At 46.7% G+C, this 21,659-nt stretch overlaps 1 protein-coding gene across 1 annotated transcript in view; it reads right to left on the bottom strand.

Moving 5' to 3' along the window:
• The window catches only part of PAPPA (pappalysin 1), a 242,095-nt gene that overhangs the window by 188,697 nt on the left and 31,739 nt on the right, over window positions 1–21,659 (bottom strand). Inside the window, exon 2 of the mRNA XM_030294042.1 lies at window positions 19,635–20,697. Within this exon, the coding sequence (XP_030149902.1) occupies window positions 19,635–20,697 (1,063 nt within the window). The remainder of the gene's footprint in view (window positions 1–19,634; window positions 20,698–21,659) is intronic.

Raw genomic sequence — 21,659 nt, 5'->3', positions numbered from 1 at the left:
GGGATATTGCATTTGGAATGGCTGCCGTTGTAGACTGGCATATCAGGAAAGTGAACTAACTCCCCATTGTCATCATTAGCTCTTTAATACATACAATGAACACATGTTGGCGAGCGGAAGAGGTGGTCTTTGAAAAGAGGCTGGCATGTCCTAGGTGCTCAATAAATAAGAACTCCTCCTTCATACAGTCTGGCTCTCCTATCACCACAGAGACACTAATGCTTTCCATCAGTCACAGGCACATTACTCAATGGATCATTTTCTAAATCAACAGAGGCATCTTGCTGCTTTCTCCTGAGTCTTTCAGCCCCCATTTTATGTCTGCTGTCATGTATCCTTATGAGCAGCTGATAATCATTTCTTGAGTAAGGCTGGAAATGAACCAATGAATCACTGAATAAAAATATACATAAACAAGCAGGCAGCTTGATGTAGGAGGTGAGATAAAGTCTATGAATAATGATATTTAGTGTTTGATGGGCTCTTCTATGTGGTCAGACTTTACATGGATTATCTCCTTTCATCTTCTTAATAAGACTGAGGTAGGTAGTATCATTATGCCCATATTCCAGAGGAGGGAAAAGAGACATAAAGAACCTTCAGAGCTTGCTAAGGTTGCACAGCGAGTTGAAAGTGTTTACCTTTTTCATAATGCTATCTGTCCTTGACAGGTTGGCCCAAATCCTGGCTGGTAGAATACTTTTATGACAGTTCCCTCTCTTTTCCCCTCCTGGAGTCATAGAAGAGCCTCCTGTATGTGCAAGAGTAAGCCCAAGATCCCCAGCACAGCTTCCAAGATACTGCCTCCTTCTATAGCCTCACCTCTCTCTGCTCCCTCTTTCGAATTTCCCAGTGTGGGTTGGGGGCGCCCACCATGACGCAACATCCATGATGCCTTCACTTGAGTTGTTTGTTCTTTCTGTCAGGGACTCGGTTCCCCATCTCATCCCCTGATAAACACATCCAAAGCCCATTCTGGTGCCCCTCCTCAAGGAAGTCTTCTTTGATTCCCATCACACCTCCTCCTTTGCCATCTCTGCACTCATCCACACATTCACACTATTCCAAATCATCACTCCACCTGTCTATATCCACCACCATCTGTGGCTCCCTGGGGTGGGGAACATGCCTTATCCATTTTTGTTTACCCCGTTCTCAGCATGGGGCTTGCCACGGGTCAGCACTCAGTTGATGCTGATGGGGTTCAATTTACACTGGGAAAGAAAAAAGCTAAAATACTTAGGCCCCAGTTTCCTTCCTAGAAGGCCTATTTCTTTGCTAATACACTGGATTAGCAGCAGCTATCTTAGTGCTTCACAGAGCATTCCTATGGGTCATAAACCCATTCCTCTACTCCAATGAGAACAGACATATCTGAGACCTAGAGAGCCCTCTGGTCCCCCACATCACCAAGAGCCCAGTGATCATGTGACCATAATTTTTTCTGGCTTTTCAAAATAAGGTGAACATAAGTTGGTGATACAGACAGGAGCAGGAGAGGTCATAGGTATGTCTGGGTTGATTTGACCAGTCTCTCCAGGATAGCCATATGCTTAGATATTGACCTGAAATATTGCTGCCATGCCTCCTCAACCTGAAAATCCTACCTTCACCTTCTTAGACTGGAAGCCTTCTAAGGAGTTTCAGTCAGTCTATTCTGCGACCAGAGAAAGAAAGAGGAAAGAGAAAACCAACATTTATTAAGCACTTGCTGTCCACCAGCCCCTATGCTAGACAACGCCTTCCATTCCATGTCTGCAGTATTCAAAGCCATGCAGCCCAGTGGGTATGATGACTTGTTCTCAAGCCAGAGTCCTGGGTTTGAATCCAGCTCTTCTACTGATGGATCTGATGTTTGGATCACGCTGGGCAATTTACTTCATTATTTTTTGCCCCAGCTTCTGTATACACAAAACACCTACCTTCGTTGAGTTGCTCAGAGGATTTGAGGCGGTCATAAAGGAAAAGCGTAAAAGACTTAGAACAATACCTGGCATGTAGAAAACCTCAATAAATGTTTAGCTATTTCTATTATTTACCCCCATCTTAGAGATGAAGGGACAGGGGTTCAGAGATCACATAAATAGGGACGAAGCCAAGCACAAATCTCAAAGTGTCCAATTCTTCCCACGAGCTCACCCTCATTTCCAGGCTCACTCGGGGCCACGGTGAAAAGGGAAACAATGTGTGGGCGAGTGAAAACAAAAGAGAAGCCGAGATTTTCTTGGATCAGCCCATTCCACATTATTTATTATTTTCTAATTGATTTGTCCATTTCCATCAAGCATTCTCTCAGGCAGAGGACACAGATGTTATTAGACAAAGTCACCTCTTTGCCCTGCTGCTCTGGGCTGGGAAGGCTTCAAGAGGGGAAGAGATGGGGTAAGGTGGGGCAGGGGAGACATTTTAATTGGTTGTTTATTCAGTTGTAATTACAGAAGCCTATCTTTTCTGGGGGTGGTATTAGTCCTGGCCCAAGGCAGAGATGTGGGATGTTGGAGCCTCTCCCTTGCTTGTACATGAGGTGTGTTTTTTTTTTTTTTTTTTTCACTTTGAGAAGCCTCCATTTCCCCCAAGAGGAAGACTCTATGGCAGCCATCCAGGGCCTTGGCTCCCCGGCCCCAGCCTCTCTCCTCTCCACCTCTTTTGGGGGGATCCACCCAAAGGAAAACAGCTCTGTGGCTAAGAGCCTTCCTCCTGCTGGCTGAGGTATTCCCACAAATGCAGAGCCAAGCTGGATCATCAAGGGAGAATCTCAGGGGATAGGAGTCCATGTGGGTATTTCCTTCTCTTCCCCTACCTCTTTAAGAGAATGTCTAATCCCTCCTGTCAGGGAATGGAGGGAAAAGCAGAGCAGGTCAAATGGAGAGGGGCCATTAGAGTCTGGGGAGTTGGGTGAAGAGGGGAAGGAAAAGGACTTGTGCAGGGCCACTTGGCTTTCTGTTTTGCAACTGTGGAATGCTTGGCCCTATGTCTACCTTGCAAATTGGTCAAATGCATTAAAAAAAAAATCATTGCCCATGATCCATAAAAAATCCATATAAATCCAAATCTTGGTATGTTTATTAATTTACATGCCAGTACTACTCAGGGTTAGATGGACAGACCTACGGCCATGGGCAAGTTGCTTCACCTCTCTGCATGTCATTGAGCATACCAACAGGTTTAAATGGGAGAGCTCAGCACAGCCTGGGCAAACACCCCCCCCTCTAGGTCCTGGTCTCCTATTTTCTCCTCCTGACAACAACAACAACAACAACAACAAAAAACCTAAACTGACAGTCTGCCTCTGGATGGTTCCCCGAGTCTCGGCTTCCAGAGTCTCATGCCCACCATCCAACCTTCTTCTTCTTTCAGCAACCTCAACCTCAAGTTCTCATAGTCTCCCCGCTCCTAGAACTGCTGGGTTTCCCCAGCTATGCCCACTCCTATGCGTGTCCATTCGTTTTCCTCCTCTACCTCAAAACCTTTCTTCCTTAATCTCTGACATTTAAAATCTTCCTGCAAGGTCCAGCGTACATCCACTCCTGATCACCATCACCTGTAAAATGGGATGATGACAGCCACCTCTTGGGCTGGGGTGGTGGGTCTAGAGGTCACACAGAGAAAGTGCCTCACTCAGTGCCTGACATGTAGCTGGCACTCATTAATTAGCATAGTCTATGTTCATTACATTATTGTTCTTACCATGTTAATTATGAGCAGCACCAAAATGATCACCTCTAGCTACAAAATGACTTCTCCCTCCTGACAGCCTCCCCCTTCTGGTTCTAGTACTTGTCACCCCGCTTTATGTTACCTTCTCTGTGAGCACCTGTCTTCTCCATCAGACTATGAGATTCAAGCAGGTGGGGGCCAAGTCTTTATAATTCTCTGTGCTCCCTAAAACTTGAATGAGTGAATGAGCAAGCAAGTGAGCAAGAGAGAGAGACAGACAATCATGGATTAACAGTGATTGAGCACCACTCTCTTAACTGCAGAATTTCAACACAAGACGAGGAAGTCCAGGCTCAGGGAAGTGAAGTGATTTGCCCGAGGTATTGAAGAAGGGACACAGAAGGCCCTGACAATAAACTTCTGTTCACTAGCCTATGAGTAGCAGCACATGTTCACAAATTAGTAGCATCACCTCTTCATTCAGGTGGACACAGTTCCCTGTGAGGGTGTGTGGCTTAGAGAGTCAAGTGTGGGAGGGGCTGCAGCCCTGGGCTCCCCCTCAGCTGAGCACCCCTAGACACAACCTGTATTGCTTGAGTTTCTGGCCTCTCTCACTACACTCTGCTACCTGGTCTGCAGCTCAGAATCCCTGTCTGTTGGGCGAGGTTATGAATTCGATCGGTGTTTTCCAAATCACAGCCGAAAGAGGGCTAAATCTGCAAGAAGCAGATGCATATTTAAAGGAAGTTTTTTGATTCAAATGGGTTTAGGACATGCTGTGTTAAACAATGTCCAACACGTATGTTTTTTTAATGGCAAGAATTATCAGAGCCTTTAATACACCAAATGGGAGCAGAGCAGATAGTGTATGAGTGTTCCGGAACATGTGTGACCATAATCCTTTCTCCCCACCCTAACCTCTACCTCTGCCAACAATCAAATTAGCATCACAACCAACAGAGTTTGGGAAGTGTTGGGCTAAATTGGAAAGCCCTTCCTAACTCAGACCCTCACCCCAAGCTGCCTCTCTAGAGAGGTGACTTGGTGTCTCTTTGCTTCCTGCACAGCCCATACCCCTGGATCCTGCTCTAGAGGTTGTGGGTCCCCTGGAATGTCAGTTTCAGGGGGGGGGCCCAGCTCAGAGTGCCAAGGCGCCCAGACTTTACCCCTCTGCCAGAACTGCATTTCAAAGCCATGAGAGCAATTCTGGAGGGAGATCAAAGCTCTCTCAACTCAACTGTCATTAGAATATTTTCTTTATGCATCTCACTCGCTGGTGAGTGCCAATAACATATTTCCTAAATGCACTGGCCTGAGATGGTACAACTCTGTAATAATCTCAATGAGAGGGTTGTCAGGGCCTGTTTTACTGAAAGGGAAGCAAAAGGGAAGTATATTCAAAATGCAGAACAACAACAGCAGATCCCTTCAGTGAAATTATGGAAAGCTTGGGTTTTTCCAGCTCTAGAAACAGAATACACTGGCTCTCCCGTTCTAAAGATGGTTGGTCAGAGGTACCTCTCACAGTGAGCCCAGATCGAGACTGACCAGGGTTTGTTTCTATTCCCACTTAAAGCCAACTGACTTCCCCACGGTCGAAGTGCTAGGTGAGGAGATTTTTGAGAAGTGTCCTGCCCCCATTCTGTTCCCTGGGCTCCTGATAGGTGTAGCCAGGTCATGGGAGTGGTACTGGCCAACTGCTGATGCCCTCAGCTTCGGGAGGATTTGTCTGAGATGCACCTGGCTGTGAGTATGCCCCCTGTAAGCTAGAGGCTGGTGACAGTTTTTTCAGGTTGAAGGAAAAGGCAGGAGAGTACCATAGAAACAAGCACATCTCTTTTTAAAGGAATTTTTAAATATGACAACATAACATTTAAATGGAGTGCCTCAGAACCTTACTCTACTTATAGTTTATAGGAAGGACTGTCTTATGTAGTGAGGATCACTGCTACTTACTTTCATAATTAAATATTCTTAAATACAGTTCTAGACAGAACTGTTCTGGACTGAGGTCTATTTTTCATTCAACGATGTGAAAATGGGGTACAAGTACACCAAAGTTCATGATACACATTGTTGCATTCACGATTTTCTTCTGGCATTACCACACCAAGAAATACTTCATTGTTGTAATCACTGGCTTTACAACTTTTTTGGGGGAAAAAGCCTCATCTTGAGAGAGAGAGAGAGAGACATTCTAGGGTTCACATCTTACCTCTTCTGCCAAGAAGTGTCCCTGTGACCTTAATGAAGTGACTTGTTCTCTCTGAACCTCAATTTCCTCACCTGTAAAATGGGGATTATAAAATTCAAGCTAGACAGGAGTATAAAATTCAAGGAGGTAACACATGAGAAAGTGCCTAGAACTATGTCTACTTCATGAGAGGCGCCCAAGAGACACGACTCTTTTTAGCTTGCTCATGCAGCTGTAGGAAACTGGCCTTAGCTCTGAATGTTCACAGTATTTTTCTCATCAGAGAACCTGCTCTCATCACTGGACCAGGGTGTTTGTCTCCTCCACAGGTGGTTGACCTGTTTCTACAACTCACAGAGCAAGTCCTATAGCACTGCCTATTTGCAAATGCTGATTGTAGCCTGTCATTCCCGAGGAGGATCTCAAGTCCCTGAACCACTACTCCAATTTCAGAACACACTAGACCATTTGAAAATGATTATCAAATATAAAGATCAAAGCCACTCAAGACAAGTCATTAAAGCAAGATAAACCTCAGAATGTTTATTGCATCCATAGCCTTGTTGCAATTAACAAGCGTTCTCCAAGCTGTGGCCAGTTCTGAAACCTGGATTCTATGTTTTGATCCCAAGGGTCCTAACGATCTGGACTTTATTCTCTTGCTTAGTTTTATTGTCAGAAATGTCTAAAACTGCCTCTCTTGTCTGTAAGAGGAGGCACAGGGAAAAAAAAAAAGTGCTTGGAGAGTTTATTAAATTCTCGGAATCCTGAATGATTGGTTTCCAAAATAATAGCTCTTGTAAAGAAGCCTGACACACAATCTAAGAAAAATGTAACAGCACCAATCAAAGAGCAATTGAAAAATCGATCATTCTTTCATAACCTCCTCCCCTTCCCTCCCTGCCTTCATTTTCCTTTTTTCCCTCCTCTCTGCAAATCATTCATTCCTTCTGTTCCTCTTTTGTTCATTAATACTTACAGAGATTCTATTATAACCATGCCTTAAGCTAGAAACTCGGCATACAAATATGAAAGAGAAACATTTTTCACTATGAAAGAGTTAGCAGTTTTATGAAGGAAGTGAGACAAATAATCAGATGATCACAACATAATGTGATGATACTAATACGACCTACCATTTGGGGGAGTTTACTACTCACTGGCACTGTTGAAGCATTTTTCAAAATTATCTCTTTGAAGCCTTACAATAAAACCCAATGTGCTATACAAGTATGAGTATCCCCAGTTTATAGGGGGAAGAAACCAAGACTCAGTGAGGTGATGTCGTTTTTCCAAGGTCTCTCCACCTGGTCACAGGTGTGGGAGGTGAGCCTTCACTGGTCATGTGTTAGATACTGCAGACCACATCCCTCATCATTAGTGTCTTACCTTCTCTTATGATATGTGTTAGCATAGAGAGGGTACTGAACAGGAGAGAAGCAAAGAGCAATGACAATTTCCAAGCTGAAGGTGGATAAGACATCACTGGGTTTATATATATATTTATATATATATAATATATATATATATGTAAATATATATAACATATATATATCATATATATAACATATATATCATATATATAACATATATATATCATATATATAACATATATATCATATATATAACATATATATATCATATATATAACATATATATCATATATATAACATATATATATAATTTTATTTTTTTCATTTTTGTTTATTTTGAGACAAAGAGAGAGAGAGCATGAGCAGGGGAGGGGCAGAGAGAGAGGGAGAGAGAATCCCAAGTAGGCTCCATGACACCAGTGCAGAGCCCAAAGAGGGGCTTGATCTCAAGAACCATGAGATCATGACCTGAGCCAAAATCAAGAGTTGGTCACTCGACCGACTGAGCGACCCAGGTGTGCCGAAAAATGAATACCTTTCCACCAGGATCTACTCAGCTCCTTTTTTTTTTTTTTTCTCACTAGCCTTTTTATAAAATGGCTTTTAGAGACTGCTGGGGCAGAAGACAAAGAGTCAGGACGCCTGGATCCTGGCAAGCTCAGCTACACTCCCTTGGCTAGCATGACTCATTCTTCAGGACTCAGCCTAGAAGGGACTCTGACCCCTGATGAGTCAAGTATCCATCCTCTGAGCACCCCCAGACCTCAGACTCCTCTTTAAAGCATTTATCCAACTAGCTACATACCTACCTGCAGGAAATTCCATGAGGGAAGAATCACACCTATCTTGTGAAATAATCATTGCTGTACCTCCAGCACCTAGCACTGTGCCTTGCACATCACAGGCACACACACATGCATGTGCACGTGTGCGCGCACGCACACACACACACACACACACACACATTGTTAAAGGAATAGTTACTTCACTGAGATCTTTCCTTGGGGTTCTGAATTTGTGCTTTGATAGTCCCATATTCTCAGAGTTTACTTATTTTCGGAAAGCCAATAAGCATGAAGAATATACCCTGATAAGTAAGGAGAAATAACAATTGATGTGTGATGGTGTGTTCAAAAGTACCACGTCAAACTACTGTTTTCAAAACACAAGTGTGCAGTTCTAGGGCCCACAAGCTAGCTCTTCCTGCAACCTCCCTTTCTTCTTAGAGGATCAAAACCACAACTGATAAATAATAGAACTGACCACATTAAGCAGAATACACACAGCTCCCCAGAAGCCCTGTGGTCTGTCTTCCACTTGACGCACAATTAAATAAAGCAAAATCACCTCTTTTTCATAAGTTGGGGCAGCCACCATGTTCTGGATACAGGTGATAGTTCAGTAGACTATGTAGTTTGGCTCTAATGTGGAGTCTCGTAAGTCATATAACTTATGTGACGACTGACTGAACGATATGATGTTTGGGAAGGCTAGAGCAAGAATTACAATATCATCACCGACACGTGTCAATATGGCAACTTCTAGATTTTAGTTTGAACTGCAGCCCCATACAAATCTCCTAATAGCAAATAGCAGAATCATCTAAAGACACAACTACACAGTCATTACAGTAGATGTAGATCTCTCTGGATGGCTTGAACAAGTCTAGTAGCATCCCCAAATGTGGGTCTCTCAAAGGGTCAGAGGGTCATGTGAAAATCAAAAATTTTAAGTATGTGAAATAATGAAGACCATGACATTGTATGTCAGGCTATCAAAAGTAGAATTAAATACAAATGGATTTTTGGAAAGAGGATGCCACATTCAGGGCTTAAGGGAAAATAAAATGGCAGACATTCAGACTGCCCTAGGTAGGGTGCCACCATCAGGCTGTCACAGGGACCTGGATAATGGGAGTCACGTTCTTTTAACTTGTCAGAGAGGAAAACTTCCTTCATTGCTATGCTGAACACGTTGGACTCAATTGGTCAGAGGGGCCAGTAAATACTTTGAAGGCAGGGACTGTCCCCAGTGTCAACTCATGGCCTTGCTCATACCTTCCTGATACCAAGCTCCTGAATTATAGTACAGCTCCAGTCCCCACAGGCCTCGGAATTGGATTACAACGTCTGATTTGAAAATGTATGAAAGGAAAAGATCTTAGAAAAATCCTACCCAAATCCTCCCATTTTACAGAAGAAAAATGTAAAATAAAAGAAGTGACTTACTCTATGCTGGCAAAGAAGTTACTGGAAATATCTAGTCACTTCCTTCCTCCTGTTTTGCCAACCCACAGGGCAAACTGTGTTTTTCTACCTTGAACCCTTGTGGGAAAGACCTCTCTCTCTCTCATGTCTCTCTTCCACACTCTGTAAGATCCTGAGATAGTCCATACTTGTGTGGCATCCTAGATACTCACTGTTGTCCTCCGTGGCCACACAAATAGTTTGGGAGTCAGGATTCAGGCTCAAGGCTAAGAGGTGTGCTGTCTGTCTGAACTCAAAAAGGGCTAGAATCACCTACACCAGACACCTGAAATGGAGACAATATTCTCCTTACCCTCTGCCCTTCACCACCAGATCACCAAAACAACATAGCACAGAGAAAAGACAAAGAAAGAAAGAGAGAAAGAGAGAAAGAGAGAAAGAGAGAAAGAAAGAAAGAAAGAAAGAAAGAAAGAAAGAAAGAAAGAAAGAAAGAAAGAAAGACACAGAGGAAAGGACACAAGAAAACATGCCTCTTAAAACAAAACATAACAAAACAAAACAAAACAAAACAAAACAAAACAGGAAAACGGGAGCCTGTTGGACTTGGGTAAACAAACTGTGAGCAAAAGGCACGGCTGTACACACACTAGTTTTGTGTTTCCAGAAAGCAAGAGTGGGGGTGTGGAAGTCCTCTTTCGGGAAGGTGGAAAATCGGCCAGCTGTGAGCTTGCAGGTACAAGCCGAGCTGTGGTCAATTAAGGAAATGCGTTTCACTAAAGCAAAATGTCCTGGTGTCTGTCCATTCCACCCTCTCTCACACCCCCACCACTTTGTTTCCCCCCGTGGAAGGACGTCTGGCCAAGCAGAGGCTGTCATGAGTGGTCAGTGTCACCAGTGGATGGACACCCAGGGTGGAAAAACCCCAGCTGCCTCCCACTGGGGCCCTCAAGAGGTTATCAAGCGCTGCTGTCTGTCCAGGGAGCTGGAAATGGAAATACACATCTAGGAAAAGGGGTGACACAGAAGCATCTCCAACATTCACCTGTAAACTTGACAGAGGTCCTGCTGTGGTAAGAGCAGGGGGCCAGCCGACACCTAGTGCTGCGTCTTATGTGGCTCGGTGAGGTCCTGAGCGCCTTAGGGGAGCCCTCTTGACTTCCAGCTCCTTCCCTAGCATGTGCGAGAACCACAGAGTGAGTCCCATCCTGGAATCCCAGATGTGCCTCTGCTTTACGCTGGAGATGCCTAAACTTACTGCAGTGTGCTGCCTGGGACAAGGAATACGTTATCATTTAATATGTGCAGGGTTTTTGGAGTAAAGAAAATCTATTAAATATGGAACCTATAGGAGCCAAAGTAAAAGGGCCTTTGGTAGAAGAGTGGGATTAGTTTGTGTTGGACCCCCACTCCAGCCCAAAGGAAAGACTCAGGATCCAGAGGGGGCTGGGAATTAGGGAATATGTGTGTAGGAAGGTCAGAAGATTCTCCAGAGACGGAAAATCCCCCAAACAACCACCACTGTTATTTTGAGTGCTCAGTAAGTGGCGGGTGCTGTTGTAAGGGTTGACCCCTATATCATGTCACTGAATCCTCTGAACCACTCAATGCCATAGACTGTGGTAGTTTCATCACCGACTTTACAGAGGAGGTATCTGAGGCTTTGATAAAAGCTAGAGACTTGTTCAAGGTCACAGAGACGTTAAGTGGCTTGATTTCAAGTATGCTCAGTCTCCAAAACTCATATTCTTATTTATTTGCGAGGCTATACTGACCCCACACAGCTACTCACTGGTCCCTGTTTTGAGCCCCTTCTTCTTCTTTTTAAAAATTTTTTAATGTTTACTTTATTTATTTTGAGAGAGAGATGGAACATGGGGAGGGGAAGAGACAGAGGGAGAGAGAAAGAATTCCAAGCAGGCTCTGCTCTGTCAGCAAAGAGCCTAACATGGGGCTCAAACACACTAACCATGAGATCATGCCCTGAGCCAAAATCAAGAGTCAGATTCTTAACCAACTGAGCCACCCAGGTGCCCCCTGAGTTCCTTCTTAACATCCTGTGGAGGGGTCACAAGCAGTTCTCTTCACTCCATTTGCCCCTCTCTCCTGTTCTCAAAGACCAAATTCACCTGTGCACAGAGTCACAGATGGGACGTGAGTAAAGGCAGACTTTGCTTAGATGAAAAGCATGAAGAGAACTTGGACCAAAGCTGAGAGAATGGGACCATATGTGTCCACGTGGCCTGAATGTGTGTGCATGTTCCTGCATCTACACCCAAGCAGGCATGTGGGCTGGAGATGGTCAAAAACTCTTGGAACCTCAATCAAAGGGGTACATCACCCATTGTAACCAATCCCAACAATGCCTGGGGTCATTCCATGTGGAAACATATCCTCTAACATGGTGAGACATTTGGGTTGTTTCAAAAATAAATTAGTGTGCAAGCTCAAGAAGTTTGGTATGTTACATGGTCTTTATTTAAAAATACCAATTCTGTGGCCAGTACTAAAAAAAAAAAAAAAATAGTATTTTAAGAATGAAAGTAATCTGTGTAAATGCCCTCAATGTGTGTCCGGCAGTTTCATCCAGGCCTTTTTTTTATGAGCCTGTGGAAAGTCAGTCTCCATCAAACAATGCAAAGAGGAGTCTGTGTGTGCACATGAGAAGGGAGGGAATTTTTTGCACCTACTGTGTGCCACACAATCTACCAGGCATTTCATACAGATGACTCCATGTAAGTTTCTTGATGCACTGTTGGAGTGCTGTTCTCACCCAATTTTCACAGATGAGAAACCAGCAACTCTTATTGAGAAACGAGCCAAGGTCAGACAGTTAATGAAGAGTGGAACCAGGATACAAACTCTGGTCAGTCTCCAACACATATCACTTTTCCACCATACCAGGCCTGACTCCTGTTATTGCTTTAATGAATATTAGTCACATTAAATAAACGCTGATATTCTGATTATAAAATTCCAAGCAATTTCTCTTACACGATTACTGGAAAAGAATGAACAAAGTTACTGAACAAATAACAAAGCCCTCTTTCATCTGCGTGCTGGTTAACTCTTCCCAGAACTCTTGCTTGGATATTATTTTATGTGACCCTCAAGGCAATCACATGATCCAGGCGGTCAGATATTATTATCATTCCCTTTCCATAGATGTGGAAACAGAGGCTCAAGGAGATTATGAGACTTGCCCAAGATTGCATAGCTAAGACACTGCTGGGCCAGGGCTAGAATCTATTTCCCCGGAATGCTATTTTCATTCTACATTAGTCTGATTCTTGGAGCTCTAGGGCCGGAAGAACAAATCATGACATTGAACTGCATGAAATTCCAAGTAGAGTCACCTCTTCCTTAAACCTTCCCATCACCTTCCCACCTCAATCTCTTTGTTCTTTTCTGTCATTACAAAGTCTGTTAATTCTGGAGGTCTGTTTGTAGACCTCCTCTACCAGAAAACCTTTTCTAACTTCTCCAAACCACAGGGATCCTGCCTTTTCTCAGAGTTCATGCAAGCCTTATCGTCTGTGTGGTTCGCTGGTAAATTAATCATCCACCTTCTTGCTATCTCTTGAATGACTGTAACAAAATGTTATAAAACCACAGAATATAAGCACCTTCAGGACACAGATTACACGTTGGATCTCTAGGGCATTACTGCAGTGCCCTCGATATTAAAGCATCTTAGCAAAATACGGATGATGGGTATGAACATGACCATGCTAAAGAGAACTTTTCCAAGTTTTGAATCCCCAGCTTCTAAGATACCATGGTAATGTAGGAGGGTGGAAATGCCCTGGGATAAAGAGATGAGACCCTGGTTCTTGCTCTCAGTTGGCCTCACTTTCACTGGGAGGCCTGGGTCAGTGCTGGCCCCACTTGGGAGCTTGGCCTCCTCATCTATAGCAAGAGAGGGCTGAACCTTGCCACTGCTCCTTTTAGCTCAGAGAATCTCTGATTCCATGCAACTTTTCCAGATTTGGGGACAACCTTGGAGAAGGAAGTGTATGTTCCATAAGATCATCCCAGAAAAGAGGTAAGAGACCCCAACATATGAGGGCAAATCATTTAATGGTCTCTGACAAGGGGTGGGGGAAGACAGTGAGAACTATAGTGCCAGCAGAGGGGTTGGAGAGCCTGCCTTAAGGCTTACTACAGTCCATTCCAAAGATTTCTAGCAATGTCAGCTCATATCCAAAAAAAATAACATGGCCCCAGGGGAATGCCCTTGTTCCATTAAAAATAACAATAAGGGGGAGGCAACGAAAATGTTTCCCTATGAGCCAACAGTGTGCAAGGGAAGTCTTTTTCTATTTGTCCTATTGCATATGAATCGATATTCACAAAGGTCAAGTTCACCTAACTGTGCTATATAGCTTACAGTTTACAGGGTCCAAATAGAAACTCAGCAGGCTTGTGGCAATATACTCTCCCGGTGGGGTGCATGCAGCCCAAAGTGTCAATTGCCCCTCGGGTTCCTGATACTAGGGGTTTCCCTTAGTATCCAGGTTTTCCAGTTTAGCTATAAGAAGGCATGTGAAGTGCATTCTAACTTGTTAGGAGACATCTCTAATGGCTGCAGATGAAGTTCTGCCTCCCTGGCTCGTCTCCACTACTGTAGAGAATGGCCAAGTTCAATGGAATGTCTTTTTCTAAATGGTTGGTCTAATAGAAAAACTTTTACTGCTCACACAGACTGCTCCTCCTGGCTGACACTGGGGATCCTTCGTTCACACCCATGATTACAATGGCATGCTTTCTTGTCTGTCTTTTCCACTAGATGGTGAGGTCCAAAGGCAGGGACTGGGCTGGCACAGAGGGAGCATTCAACAAATATTTACTGGGAGAGGAAAAGAAGAAAAAAAAAATGAGGGAGGGAAGGAAGGGAAGGGAAGGGAAGGGAAGGGAAGGGAAGGGAAGGGAAGGGAAGGGAAGGGAAGGGAAGGGAAGGGAAAGGAAGGGGGAGAGGGGTAGAGAGGGGAAGGGTAGGGAGGGGAGGAGAGAGGAGTAGGGGGGAGGGGAGGGGAGGGGATGAAGAAAGGGAGAGAGGCAGGAAGGAAGGATTTAGCCTGACATTAGAGTTTGTCATGAGATAAAGCAGACCCTATTCTGCTTATGGTCTGGGTCCCAGTTATACCGATGACTCCTTATTCTCCAAGCCCTTCCTCCCATCCTGTCCTCTTGCTTGTCTTGTCCCCTCTGCATGGGCTTTCTCTGTGTTCTGGGAATGCTGTTTGCTCCTCCACATCCACTGCCCATCCCTCTCCTCCCTGCTCTGTGCCCTTGGAGGTTGGCTTCTTTGGGGTGCCTCTATGGGTTCCTTTGCTCTGTGACTTCTAGTTTCAGTCCCTAGTGGGAAGCACTAGCAGAAGACTAGAAGGCAGAAGAGAATGTTAATGGAGAAGTTACTCTCCTGGCTCCCTTCTGGCCTGGGGGCCACAGTAGGCTGGCTACCCCTCTTTATGGAGAGTCACTGCGGCTGCCCAGGAGTCTTCCACACACATCCCCTCTCTTATGTTCCAAAACTACTCTCTCTTCTTGCCCCTCCAGGCCAAGGATAGAAATGGCTCCCTGCTCTGTTGCTGACCCTGGCCTTGGAGATTGTCCTAAACCCTGCCTACCCTGTTATAAATAGCCTCTCCTTCAAATTACCCCCTCCTTCAACTCTCCTTAATTGTTCTGTCTGAATGTGTCACCTGTTTCCTGCCAGGACCTGACCTACGCAGGCTGCATCTCTACCTCTGAACGTGCTGCCCAGCCCCAGATGCCCCCCAAATCATGCCTCCACCAGCCACCCCTGCCTTGTTTCCCTAGTCAGAGCAGATCTCTGCCTCGCAGAACTCCTGTCCCACTGTGTGTTGTTGTCATGGATCAGAATTTCTGATGTTTGAATATGACCCCCCAGCAAAGTGGAAGCCTCTCAATGGGGAGGATCGTGCCCCACTCACCGAAGCATCCCCAGTGAACAGCAGAGAGCCTGACAGAGGTGCACATACCCGATAAATGTCTACAACCACGTGGTTCCATAACACGATTTGGAGAAAGATATCAGCAAAAAGTCGGGCTGTGCCATACTCCACCTCAAGACCAACAAGGCTACTTTCTACAGCACTGTCATAATCCTCACTGTGTGTGCCTCAGGTGACAGGGCACTCCCCTGGGAGGACCATTCTGAGGGGGGAGGACATCATCTGTTACTCAGCTCCAAGCTGCCTCCCACTCTGGTCCTGGCCAGGGCTTAGAAACCATACAGAGCAATTCTGCTCCCTTTCCCACAGGACAGGCCTCTGGGGACATGAGGTGCATGCCACATGGCCCTATAGTCATGGCCCTGTGAGAATTTTCTCATCCAGGCCAACCATCTTCAAACGGTTATGATACTACCATTTGAAGTTATATCCTGGCCACTCACTGTCCAGTCCCTCTCTCTGTGCACATCTTCAATTGACTGCTTTTATTATGGCCTCTTAATAAAGAACACTAGCTGCCAATGTAGCTCTAATAGTTCTACAGGGGCCCACGGAACCCCAAGGCCATTATCTAATTCTCTTCTAAACTCACTCATTCAAGCACTTCGTAATCCCAAGCTCTTTGGGTGATATTTGAGAAGAGAGTGAGGATACAATGTGAGGGGGCAGGTATCTGTGGCTGCGAAGATGTCAAGTCCACGCTGGGTGGCTGTGCCATGGCAGATGACCAGGAGTCAGCAATCTAGAGCAACCTTAACCCTAGCTTGACCACTAATGGATAGGGTGAGCTCTGACTCAGTTTCCCTCCATGGGAGGATAAGGGATGTGGACCAATGATCTGTGAGGATGTTTCTAGGTCTGACATTGGGCACAATTCTGGTAACTTGTGCAGCCGTCTGCTAGGATTAGTTGCTCCCCCACAGCACGTGAATCCCTGAGAACACGGACTAAGGGGTCCAAGGACTATGACGTAAGGGCATCTAAATGTGTTACAAGAAATGGTACTCTTTCCTAGAGTACACTGATCTGCCCAGCTGCATTACTGGGGGAAAAAAAATCTTATTTTACTCAAGGGAATTGTTACATTAAATTGTCAGAATGGTGGATTTTAATCAGTGCTACTCAAAGTAGGTACTGCTTACCAGTCTACGGTGCACTGGGAACAGAAATGGAGAGTACACATTTAGAAACTTTTCAAGAATTCTGACAATGACATTCCTGTGGTTTCATTTTACATTGATTCATTTTTTTCCTGCACATATCAAAGGGACCAGCTTGCAACATACAGGAGAAAAAAGTTGGTTCTTTACCATAGATTGATAAGTATTAAATAGTTTTATTGCGTTTACTCATTAAGAAAGAAAAAGAGAGAGGAGAGAGAGAGAGAATGAAGTTCAGCTCTTTATTAGAAATCACCTAGATAATATTAAATGTTCACTGCTTATATTGCAGGCATCCTTCCTTCTTCCCTGCCTTATATTGCACTGCCTTCCTTCCTTCCCTCCTTCCTTTCCTCCTGCCTGCCTTCCTTCCTTTCCTCATTCTTTCTTCCTCCCTCTTTCCCTCCCTCCCTTTTTTTTTTTTTTTTCAACGTTTATCTATTTTTGGGACAGAGAGAGACAGAGCATGAATGGGGGAGGGGCAGAGAGAGAGGGAGACACAGAATCGGAAACAGGCTCCAGGCTCTGAGCCATCAGCCCAGAATCTGACGCGGGGCTCGAACTCACGGACCGCGAGATCGTGACCTGGCTGAAGTCGGACGCTTAACCGACTGCGCCACCCAGGCGCCCCCCTCCCTTTTTTTTAAAGTCACAAAGCAAATATTTCTCTGCAAACCTCCACAGGTTTCTCTCTGCACACAGGAGAGCTGATACAGCCAGAATGCTGTGTACCCCCGCCTCGGCCCATCAGAAGAGGACACATTGCCTGGTGGGCCCCACCCAGGGCACATGACCTTCCCAGCCAGCAAACAAACGGGCCGTGGCGTGAGTGGTCACAGAGTTGGCACACGGCTGCTCACAGACATTCTGGGCAGGCAGTCCCGTGACTTAGAAAAGAGGAGGCCGTTGGAGGCTGCCAGCTCTGTCTGCTGATTGTGAAGTATCTGGGACCTGGGGCCCCGCGGCCCCTCCGAACCAGGACAGCTCACCCACCACAAAGGTCAGCTGCCCTCGGTCCTGACCCAATCAACTCAGCAGTTTTTTCCCAAGGCTTTAGTGAAGCTACCCTGTCTGTCACCTCTGCCCTTCAACTCTGCCTCTTACTGTTCCTTAGGCTTAAAAATACCCTCCTTCAGTGGGAGCGTTAGAGTCATTAGATCTGGATTGGAATCTACGCTCTCCATTTATTTGCTGAGTAACCTTGGCTAAATCCCTACGTCATTCTGAATCCTGGGTTTCCTTCAGCAAAACAGGGCTAAGAGTACCCACCTTCCTGGCACCTGCTGAAGAAACAGGGTTTGAATGAATGAAAGACAGAAAGAAACAAAGAAAGAGAAAAAGAAAAATTGGGTGAATAACTTCCAGCTATCCATGGCCCTTCACCCTCCTCCATGCCCACTCTGCCTGGGCATTCAGCTCAGTAGGGCACACACTGCCTTAATCTCAGAGACTTGCATTTGTGCCTTAGCTGAATGACTCTCCTGACCCATGACCTTGGCCGAGTCATTTCACCCACTAAGGTCCTCTATCTCCCTATCAGTCAAATGCAAATACTAACCCCTGTCTTGCCTTCTTTGTCAAATTCTGTCAAAGCCCAAATGAGAGCAGAGATGAGAACACATTGTGACCAGGAAGGAACCGGCCACACATCAAGGCTTCTTCCCACCTGGGCCGCTCATGTCTGTGGACCGAGGTGAGAGTCGAGGGCCTGCCTGGTGCCAGCAGGCTGAGCTGACGTGCTTTCTGGCCTGCTGCCAGGCACGACATTCTCCTGCCAGTATCGTCATTCCTTTGCACGTAGGTATTTTGTCTGTGCACGGGAGGCCCTCGCTCTTTTGAGAGAGACCTAAAGAGAAGAGTCAGCAGAAAGCCTGCAGAGGTCGGCAAATGTGCTCGAGCTCTCAGCAAGTCCAGGGTCCTGTGTGCTGGACAGAATGGAAAAGTTCAGAGTGGATCTGGGCAATCAGGAAAGTGGAGGGTGACAGTCTCTCTGGCTTGGAACTAGTTCCTCTGGGTCCCCTACTGAATACAGATCACCCACGGGTTCCCCTTCGGGCTTTTCTTTGGGGTTGCTGGCCAGGGTTGCTAGTGCAAGTGGACGCTGAGTGAGGCCTCAGACACGAGCTTCCCGTTCCTGCCCTCTTCTCAGCAGGAGATGAAGTCCGTCTGCCCCGTGCCCTCCTTTCTCCCCCAACCCAACCTCCGTTGTCCAAACTGTACCTAAGCTCTCCCAGAGATATTCAAGCTGAAAGTCAGTTTTTTTTCCCTCTTTGATCTCGCTTGGCACTCCCTAAGCACAGCACGCACCATGTTCCGTTACACAAGTCATGACAAATACGCTTACCGAGAGCTAATGGGAGAGACACCGTGAGAGGGACGACTTTTTGAGAGCCCCCTCTCAACCCTCAGAGCAGCGGGACAAAGCAGGTGCTGTTCTTATTCCCACTTCTCAGAGGAAGATGTAGTGTCTAAGGGGTCACAAAGTGAGGAAACAGTATCGCCGAGACCTGAACCCGGGCCGTCCAACCAAGCTGATCCCCGCTTTGCCAGCTCGGTGCGACAGGATGAATGTTCTGCTGGGAAGGGTGTTCCATACTGGTCTGTCCAGCACGGTAGCTACCAGCCCAAGAGGCTGCTGAGTACTTGAAAGCTGGCTAACGGGACTCAGGACAGATTTTAACTTTATTTAGTCTCGGCTAATTTCAGCGTCAACAGTCGCGTGTGGCTGGCGACCGCACGTGGCTAACGCGCTGCACCCCACGGTGCCACGTACATGATGGCAGCTACTGGTACTCAGCCCCACATCACCCAGTTTAGACTCTGTGCCCTTTGAGAAGACCGGGTTGAGCTTTCCTTCTTAGCCCGTGGTGGGGGCTCAGCGAATACCGTCGTGACGGGCCATCCTTGCGTAGCACTCCCATGAGAACTGAGTGAGGGGCTGGCCTCGGTCATGAAACCGCTGTGTGAACTGGAAAATTCCACACCCCCTAGGGGCCTCAGGTGCCTCGCCTACACAATGGGGGACAAGTCAGGTGGCAGCCGGGCATCACCTGCCCCGCAAGCCTTACCTGTGAGGAGAGTCGGGGTCGAAGCAAGTCTTGGTGACATCGGTGATCTCGGGGTCACAACACTCTCCGCCGTCAAAGTTGAACCGTTCATAGTTGCAGTCCATGTCACACACCCTGTTGTGCTGCTTCTTCACGAAGGCGGGGTGACGTAGGTGGCGGCAGTCCCCACCGTCGTGGCCGGTCAGCGTGTGGTTGCACTCGGGGTCGCAGTTCTCATCCCCGATCTTGCTGATGTCACAGTTGGCCAGCACGAGGCGGTGGCGCAGGGAGGAGTTGCTCACCTCCAGCACCTCCAGCTCCCAGGAGATGTTGTAATGCTTGAAGGCCTCGGCCAGCTGCCGGTGCTGGAAGTCAATCTGCTGGCGGCTCACCGTGGGGTTCTCGCGGCTGTCGTCGTAGAGGTTGACCACGCGGTAGCGCACCACCTTGGGCCGGCGGAATCGCGGGAGCTGGTTGTAGCTGGCGATGACCTCTGTGTGGTCACACAACGTCTGCCCGCACAATGGAGGCTCCAGACTCGTGTCCAGCAGGAAGCCGTGGGCACCGCTGTGTTCCACTTGGGGGATGCTGCCATCCTTCATGGGGGACCAGGCGCGCTTCACATTGTCCCAGTTCTCCTGGAGGAGGAGCTGAGGTAGAGGCGTGTGGAGGCCACGGGTTTCCATATCCGACAGTATCTCCCGCTGAGTCCTGGCCACCTTCCACAGACTGAAGCGCTCGATATAGCCCCGATAGTTGTGATTCAGAGCGCTGCCTCCCAGCATGAGCACTTTACACTTCTGGGTCAACGGGCTGAATATGCCGCCCACCTGCTCCCCGGAGGTTGCCACCTGGGCGCCATTCACGTAGAGCTTCATCAGCCGCCCGTCGTAGGTGGCAGCTAGGTGTACCCACTGGCCTGGGAGGTAGCTGCGGTACGCATGGATGGTGGTCCCCTGCCGGGCCCGGTCTGTCTTCAGGGAGAAAAAGTAGCGTGGGTCTCTGTTGCCTTGGTCACTGACGGTGTGAATTCCCACGACCCATCCTCGGTCACGCGAGGTATATGAACATTTGTCATATAGCCCTATGTGGCCCGAAGAGAGAAAGATGAATAAATAAAGGATGGAAGGGGGTGGTGGTGAGTTATTTCTCCCTGATAAAACTTATATCAGGATGTCCTAGACCAGCAGTTTTCAAACTGTGCTCTGCGAGAGCCAGCAGCTACTAATGGAGGCTCTGGGACCACCCTTCGGGCACACAGAGGGCCAGAGGGACGGAGAGGACAGGTGAGCTGGCTTTGGGGGGTGCTCACCACAACCTGTAGCCCAAACAGTTTCACTTGTATTGGTTTTGAGTATGGAACTTACAAGAAAGGTTTCTGTTGTAGAATGGGGAGTTGAGCTAAACAAAATACCAACAATCATAATAATGGAAATCTGAACACCTTCAATTTTGCAAGACTGTTGTATGGGTAAGGGAACTTTGTGATTAAGATGGCATTTTCAGTGTGGGATGATATAGGAGGCGAGAGGAGAGTCAGCGGTGGTGATAATGCACAGAAATTGCTCATTTAGAAGGATGGCCCCTACTACGGTCTCCGTAACTTTGAGTGCACGTTAACGATTAGCAGTCATCAAAAGGCCAGCGGTGGTGAGCCATCAGGAAAGTTGGCACAGAGAATCAAGGGTCAAGGGCTGCAAAGCTAACGCTTTTAGCTCCTAATAGGAATCCTGGTTAGCCCTGAAACTCATCCCCAAAGAAAGGCAGGCATGCTTAATATCTGAGCAAGAAAGCTTTAAAAAACATTTTTTTTAAAAAGTTTGTCTATTTTGACCAGGAGAGAGAGCAAATGGGAGGTGCAGAGCGAGAGGGAGGGACAGAATCCCAACCAGTCTCTGTACCGTCAGCACAGACCCTGATGCAGGGCTCAAACTCATGAACCTCGAGATCATGACCTGAGTCGAAACTCAGAGTCGGACGCCTAACCAACTGAGCCACCCAGACGCTCCTGAGCTAGAAAGGTTTTTAAAGATCACAATTCCAACT

This window comes from Lynx canadensis, chromosome D4 (genome assembly GCF_007474595.2).
Source record: "Lynx canadensis isolate LIC74 chromosome D4, mLynCan4.pri.v2, whole genome shotgun sequence".
NCBI classification, from domain to species: domain Eukaryota; kingdom Metazoa; phylum Chordata; class Mammalia; order Carnivora; family Felidae; genus Lynx; species Lynx canadensis.
Note: the sequence above shows the minus strand (reverse complement) of the source record. Positions and strands in the feature narration are given on the sequence as shown.